Here is an 8666-nt window from a genome sequence, read left to right on the forward strand (position 1 = left end):
TTGCCACCCCAGTCACCTGGCCTTAACCTTTGCTTTTTTGGCTCTGGGGGGGTACCTTAAAATGTTTGTGCAGTGGCCGTATTGCAAACATTGGTAAATTAAAAGCAAATTCATATCGTTACAATGACATATACTCTGATCTGTTGTTGAACAAGCATTTTTGTGCTTCCACCTCATAGCCAGAGCACAGTGAACAACGTATTTGACATTTATTTGGTAAGTTGTAGTTGTTTTATGACTTCATTTTTGTGTGTGATATTTCCATGAATTATGAAATCATGTGATGCTAATTAATTTATCATTTTGCTCTGGCTGGCTATCATTTCCATTCTGCTAGCTAATTTCCCATTGTTTGATTTACATTTTTAAGTATTTTTTCCCTCTTTTTGCCATACTAAATTCTCTTGATTAAGGAATGTTCATGCAAATTTTCAAGTCATTCTGACCAGTGGTTCTTAATTTAGTGTTTTGATATTGTAACTTTAGTTATAATCACCCTATACATCATAAATCATTGCTAATTAATCTGCATTAATTATGTTTCATTGAAGATATTGTATTTACCTAGTTTTTATCACAGTTTTTTCAAACTAGCTTCCCATTAAGCATATTGAGAGTAACTGCAGAAAACATCTTTATTATATGTTTAATAATAATAACATTAAAAATTTTTCAAACTCTGAATAATTCCTTGAGTTATACAAAAAAAAATTGCAAAAGTTGGTTTTTTTTTTAATGTAAGATATTAATTAGTAAGAAAGATCAATTAATATGGGAATAGCCTTAAATTAATGAGAATTTTATTTTAATTATTGCAAGTTTGAATAAATTTTAGAATTTTTTTTTTTTAATGTAAATGTGTGAGCAAAAAAAATTGCTTTAAACCAAGAAAGCCTGGTTTCCTGGAGTTTTTTTCCCAACCCTGATTTTCAGTCTGAAAGGATGCTGTATTTTCCTACCTATAATTTGACAATCCCACATTATACGCTGCTTTGTATTGTTTGCAACTTCTGCAAAACAGTATTTTTTTTTACAAAAACATGACTTTCTATTCCTTAAGATTTCATTATTGGCAAATTTGATTTACGTATGCTTATTATTAGAGCCCGGATTATATGCAAATGCATTTGTATATTTTGGCCTCTTCCAGCATTAATGCATATAAATGCATAAAATCAAGGAATTTTCAGAATAAGTGCATATTTGTGAAGGTTTATTGAAAATCACTTTTTTATTATAGTTTTTCCAAATGAATATATTGCTCACAATATTTTCATACAACATCGGTTTTTTTTCTCGCACGGGTGGGATTGTTTTCTTTTTTTTCTTCCCAAATATCAACGGTTTCATTGTAACGCTATTTCTAGAGATAGCATCAAAAATATCCAATTATTTTTAGAAATAGCCTCGAAATTTTTTTTCACTGGTATTTCGTTACTAAGCAGCCACGAATAACTAGAAATTAAAAATGCTTAAATAAAAAAAATATTAAAAGTTATTTGCATATGCATATGTGGGGATATGTTGTGTAAATGAATGTGCACTAACAAATAGAAAATATGTATTTTAGAAACATATTTGCTTTTTTTTTTTTTTTTTTTTTGCATAGTGATTTTTAATGCGTATTTTCTCATTTTTAGTTAATATTTTGGAATTTTAAATTTTTTTCAGAATTTTTTAAATACAAAAACAAAGGCCACAACACGCAAATTGTCTAGCGAGGTGTCTGAAAAAAGATACCCATAAAAAATATGGATGTGTGTAGAGATAGTTTATATTTTGGCATTTTCAAGTGCATATTTTAGCATTTTTAAGTGCGTATTTTAGCATTTTTAAGTGCATATTTTAGCATTTTTAAGTGCATATTTGCATATTTTTAGAGCATAATTTGTCGCTTTTTAAGTGCATATAATCCAGGCTCTACTTATTATATACCATTGCAGATTACATAGTATTTTTTTCTCAGTAGCGGGGCCACATCTGTGAATCATTTGCTAGGAATTACAGTAGTTTAATTTTATCTTTGATTTGACTTCACACTTGTCTTGCCAGCGGGTGTAATAGATAAATTCATGCTGATGATTATTGCTCATTACTCGCAGAAAATATCAGATTACTTCTACTTATATAAAATTCACAGGTTTTAAAACACGTGGGATGGAATTCAAAAACCATCAATATACTTGATGCTGTTCTCAGTGATGTCACTGATGGGGCATCAAATATCCTAAATTTTTGAAAAAGGTTGTGTAAAAATTTAATTCATGAACCCTCCCCCCCGTATACTTCTACTCGTTCAGGACCCGTGAATTGGTTCCCCACCTGGGTTCCAGAGAACTTGGAGAGTTAGATTACTTCAAGTGCCATCACTGATACTAAGAAAAAAATATTGATGAAAATAGTGTGAGGCCAAAATGCAGTGAAAGTTATGACAGTCATGAGAAAAAATTTGATAACGGACTTTTCAGTATTATCAAATTTAAATTTTTTGCTCTGTTAGATATGGTTGAAAATTATTGCTTTAGCTGCATTGGAATATCTTTTAGATCATTTTGCTGTACAGTAAAACCTCCCAACAGTGGTCATTAACGGGACTGTGAACATTTTGCTGCTATTGGGAAAATGGCTGTTTTATTTCTGAAAAAAAAAATTGCAGTATAACATGTAAAATAATCCATTCTGTAATTGATTATGATGATTATATAATTAATTACATTATAACATAATTATATTGTAATATTATAATTATTATATATAAGTACTATTTTGGCACCCTAAAACTTTGGCTTGCAGTGTTCAAGTAGAACACAATAGAAATGACTTAGCAAGAAAAAATGATGGACCAAGATAGTGTACTAGCAATCCAGAATAGTTGTTTGTTCCCACCATGATCAACTATAACATACGTGCTCAACTCATGGCACGTGGGCCAAATGTGACCCTAAGGGTCATCTGATGTGGCCTGTGACTCAAATCTAATTTTGTAAGAATGAACTAATTGACACGCTCTCAGATCACTTCAATGACCCGCAGCACATTTAGAGATCATTTAAGTCAGGGGTGACCAACTTCTCCCTGTTTGAGGGCGAACACAATTGTCAGATGGCTTGTTGTGGGCCGCACCACCTGGGATATAAACTGCACTCTGGTATATAAACCACAAGCACAAGGGGAGAGAACTCTGCCATGTAAGCCGTATCCAGTATTATTTCTTGCTGAGCCGCTGTGGTGGTTGAGTGGTCATAGTGACGGACTCGCATCGCAGGGATCTGGGTTCGAGCCCCATCGTCACCACAGTGGTGGTCCGCTGAAGTTGGTTTTCTGTGGTTCCCAACTTTGAGGCAAACATTTTGACAGGATTTAACTAATTAACTTTGCATTTAATTAAATGCTAATTATAAGTAATTATTAAGGAATTATTGTTAAGAAGTTGTGTGTGTGTGGGGTTTTTTTTCATCTTTCTTTTCTTTTATGCAATGCTTTTTTTTCTGCTAAATAAATACTTGACTTAAATATATTTACCAAAAGACGGTAGCACATTGGTATTGAATTTTTATGATGAACTTAAAAGAAAAATTTTTTAGGGACATTTTTCTCATCGAGATTACCATCAGTGACCTCCGATGATTGCACTAGAAAATTTGTTACTTCCATAACTTTCATGATAGGTTTTTGAAATCAATCATGTGTCCTGTGTATTTGAAGAGGTTTTGTGTGTTGAAAATACAAATTGTTTTTGCCAAATCAAATAGTTTTTCTCTTCATTAACCACAATTTCAATAAATCGAAACTAATATAATACAGTAAAACCTCGATAAGTCATCACCTCATGTTATTGAAAAATTATGACAGCTCAAGCAGAGTGACGACTTGAGCGAATTGCTGTTAGTTTGGCTGTGCAATATTGTGAAAATCGTATAAATTTGATGTAATATAACATTTATTAAAATATGAATTAAAATTACAATATTAAGAAAATTTATAGATTTCAAAAGCAAAAATTGAAATTTTTACCTTTTTAGAGCTCTTATTACTTAACTTATTGTGTTAAAATATACTGGTGCACTTTGATTTATACTAGTAATTTTTTTAATTTAGACGAATCAGAGCAACTGTTAGAATAGTTAGCTTTTCTTCGCAACAGAACTATTACACATTAATTTTATATATACATGAAATTTAATTTTAGTGTTTAATTCTTTATCAGTAGCTCATGAAACAACTACAAGGTAATCTCAAACACAGGGTCCACTATGAGGGACTTGTGGAGGACCCGGGATAGGGAAAAGCACATATTAGAAGACCAACTTTGGAAAAAATGTCTGGTTTTCAACAAAGGTAATTTGTTTAAATTGGAAGCCCTAAATTAGTGGGGGCCCATGCAGAAAAATCAGGTCTAGCTTAAACAGTCCCTAATGTTTCAAAGACTTTAATCAGAAAATGAACTTCTCCAGCATAACTTTCGTTACTTGAACTGTTCCGTTTTGGTACATAAGGCTTTTATGATGACTTTTAAGTATATGGCAATGCTTTTAACAAGCTATCTTTTTAAAGGAAAGCCATAGAAAGTATCTGTTTCTCTCTCTCAAACTTTTCCATGGTGACGAGTTAACCAAAATTAGTGATGAGTAAACGAGGGTTTAATAACATTACTGTCTATAAAAGCTGGACAGGTCTGAAAAAAAACAATGACTTATTAGGGTTACAACTTAACAAGGTTTTACTGTATATTAAAATAATAAAAACTAATTGATATATAAAAATATAACAGTTTTTCTATTTTGTCGCGGGCTGCAGAAAATCACCTCGCAAGCCAGCTGTTGGCCACCCCTAATTTGAGTGACCTGGGTGCTGTTCCAGATCACATAAATGACCGTAATGGCTGTATTGACTCAACATTTTTCTTCTGCTAATTGAAGTTTTTTTTTTTTCATAATTTTTTCAACTGGTCTGAAATGACTTTAAACTAAGTTCTGGTCAAATAAGCTCTGGCAATGCCCATGGTCGCTTAGTCACTGGGAGAGACAAACGTTTGATAAATTCATCACACATCCTATATGTATTGTGGGAAAGCCTAAAAATACAATAGCAGGGGAAAAATTGACTTTTCTGTTTTCACTCTTTGAAGTATCTCAGAGTAATGTTTATGAGGAGCATCTGTGCTAATTAATGTCATCCTTAGTTTAATTCGTGAAGAAAAAGAAAAGGAGTTTTTCTAAGATTTTTTTTGACAGTATGGTGAAAGCTTTCCGATTTTCAATTCTCTATAATTTAATATTTTTTTTGTATCTTCAACATTAGCACTTTGTCAATCTCTTGCAAATCACTTGTTATTGGGAGATTCCAGTTATAAGTCATGCTCGTTGTAACAGACTTTTATGGCATTTGTGAAGTAAAAGTCTTCAAGCGTTTCAGTGTTTGTAGATGTAAAGCTATGTATCCTTTAAATTAGGGATAATTTTTTAAATGTTATATATTAAAATTGCCAACATGGGAAAATAGTTCTCTGTGATCTTCATATGGAACTATATTCATATGGGAATGAACTTCATATGGGAATATAACATTCTTAATCAGCAATGGAAGGTCAGTGCAAACATTTGAAAAATTATTCATCTTTAGCAATGCTTTAAGCTGATGATTTGTTAAATTCATCGTAATGCTAAAATGTGTGTTTTTTTTCTATAAAGCTTTTGTTTGTATGAAATAAATGAATCGCAAAATTAATTGGCAGATAATTCTGAAAAAGTTCCTGAGATGCAAGAAATAGAAGATTCTTCTTATATTGATGCAAATTGAAAACGTACGAAACAAGAACTTTATAATTTTGTAAAGTAGTAGAAATTTGATTTCTTGAACTCTTTCTGCTTTATTGCATGTTCAACATTATTTCATTGTCAAGATGTATGTCTTGACTTAAAGTATAAGTTTTCACTTTTAAGACTAAGTCTTTTACATTTCTTTTTTTCTTACAGTATATGTTAATGCTTTTTTTTAGTGATTTATGCTGATTATTCTGTGCATTTTGATTTTGTATAACTTCCAATATTGAAAAAAATACATTCTTTCCCTTGAATTAAGGCTTTTCAGTGCATTGATATTTTTTCCCTCGTTTTTGATGTGTTGGCAAAAAAATGTTTCATCATTACAACAAACAAATGATGGGTTTCAAATTTTGTTGATCCTTCATTTGGTACAAATTTTTCCTCTAATATATTGTATTGACATTTTTTTTCTTTAATATTTATTTTTATTTATTTTGTGTTGATAAAAAGATTTCTCAACATTTCCACCATAAATTGGTATATTTCAGATTCCATTAGCCTTACTTTTGGATCAAATTTTTCTTTGATGTTTTTTTTTCATAATTTTTAAAAATAGGAGCTGTATTAACAGTTTTCTTTTAATTTTATCAATTTTTTACTCATCAATTTGCATCCCTGTGATATCTATGTTTTTTTTTCAAAATGAATTGAACTTTGCCAATAGCAAATTCCAATAATATACTTGAACTTCATTATTTTTCTAAGAAATTTATATTAACATACTTTTATAGCTTTTATAATTTGTTTCAGCAATGTTTTGTTTCACATTTTATTGTGGTTTTATTACAAGTCATGTATCATAAAATTATTAAATTCTCTGTCCTGGTCTTTCATATTTATGAATTGATAAGCATTGTAACATGGTTTGTGCAATAAATTAATTATATATATATCCAGTGCTATATGTGTAACCATGATTTATCGTTTTTTTTCCCCCCATTCAGTTTTTGAAGTTTGTTTATATTAAGATTAATTTGACCTTTTGTGATTTCAAAACAGAGCTTGGTGTTATAAAGGTTTACCCCTCCATAAAATATGTTAAGGGATATTGGGGATCTATCTATCTTGCACTAACTTCACTTCTGACCCAATGTGCTTTTTTTTTCACCTAATTTAGATTATTAGTAGTGATCATTTTTATTTTAAAAAAATATTAAATAACGAATGTTGGTCATATTTTTTTCCCCATGAGTTTTTTTGAATGCTTGTTAGAAATCTTCCATCATAGCTGAATCTTTCGAAGCTGGTATGTAAAATAAGTACCTTATAGCAGAACAATCAAAAGGAATCAAACACTGAATGAGTTTGGTGTTATATGCCAAATCAGTCTTACACAAGAACATTTGTTGTAATGTGTTTTTAATCTGGTAGAGTACCTGCCACTTATCAAGATCATTGTTATCCTGAAGGTTTTGATTTTATTGAGTGGCTGAATTTTATAACCGGAGAATCAAAAAATATATAATGATATAACTATACTGATAGATTAATACTTGTGTAAATATTGTTAATTACTAATTTAATTAAAGTAGCACACGTATACATTACCCGAAATGAATAGCTCTTACACAAAACACACATGGTATACTGGCCGAACCACACTACACTGACGTGATACGAGTATCATGTCAGTGTAGCGTGTTTTGGCCTTTATGTGATAAAAACATTTCAACTGTCTAGCATGCAAAATCGAAGTGAAAGCCTCTCCTTACAAAAATGTGCAGACAAAAGCGACGTGAATTAATCAAACAGCATGTAGCTTTCTGTGCCAGTGGGATGAAGATGTCTTCTTTAATGAGAAGCAATGTAGATGTACGTGATGATTTTAAATATTACTGACCTTGCAGTGACAGCGCCATTTTGTGGAAATATAAACCTCTCTATACAAATACAATGCCACAACAGGCAAAATGCCCAACAAGGTAGCTGAGAAAAAGATGCCCATAACAAATATGGATGTCATATATTTCAAAAATACAGCAACCCAATTAAAAACACAAAGTATGGATAGCTTCTCTATTTACCCCAACATGTTTATCGTATTTCTTTTTAAATGTGTCAATTATGTTACAATTTACTACTGCTGGGGGTAAGCTATTCCATTTATTAACAACAAACAATACAATTGTATACTGTTCATATTCATAGTATGATAACACTCTTTGATAATTGATAAATATACAAATTATTATTGTTGAATATACATATCTTTGAAAAATGTGCATTGATAAATGGAAAAAAAAAACCTTTTTATTACAAATACAGTAAAACCTAGAAGAGGGGTGACTATTAATCAGGGAGTTTGAAAAGCATACTTTTATTATGCACGGGAAAATTATAATTCGGCTGTAAAAGAGAAGTGACCACTAGGGTGGAATGAAAAGGGTGTTTTTTCACTTTTTTTGGAAATTGATGTTGCCTTAGTATTCAAAAGATGCCTTTCAAGGTTTTAAGACGTTATACCAAAATCTAAGAAAATATTTTAATATCTTGAGGTTCCTCACGGACCTTAAAGGTCGAACAAAAAGACTTTTCTAAGTGCACATTATAAAAAATCTTTTTAAACATTATAATGTATATAAATATATATATATAAACATTATTTATATAAAGGGTTTATATAAATAAACTCTTTTGTGTGGGGGTGGGGACAAAACTATAACCATGTTCTAAATTATAAAAACAAAAAAAAACATAGCTTGACGATATAGGTGTCAGGAGGATGCCTCTATTGCTTCCTCTGTTATCACACTGTTATTAAATTTCACTTTTTTGCAAAATAGTCCGCTTTTTTATAAACGATGGAAGAGTACTCCTTGATTATATTATGGCTTGAATGAA

The 8666-nt window shown here is 30.8% G+C and overlaps 1 protein-coding gene across 1 annotated transcript in view; it reads left to right on the plus strand.

The window, feature by feature from the left end:
* LOC149073055 (uncharacterized) overlaps positions 1–6203 on the plus strand; it is a 33012-nt gene extending 26809 nt beyond the window's left edge. The window contains exon 7 of the mRNA XM_089247185.1: positions 5735–6203. Within this exon, the coding sequence (XP_089103311.1) occupies positions 5735–5799 (65 nt within the window). The 3' untranslated portion in view covers positions 5800–6203. The remainder of the gene's footprint in view (positions 1–5734) is intronic.
* The last annotated feature ends 2463 nt before the right edge of the window (positions 6204–8666 follow it).

This window comes from Pholcus phalangioides, unplaced genomic scaffold (genome assembly GCF_987345545.1).
Source record: "Pholcus phalangioides strain wild (caught in Gottingen) unplaced genomic scaffold, Ppha-v1.0 ptg000017l_1, whole genome shotgun sequence".
Taxonomy (NCBI): Eukaryota; Metazoa; Arthropoda; class Arachnida; order Araneae; family Pholcidae; genus Pholcus; species Pholcus phalangioides.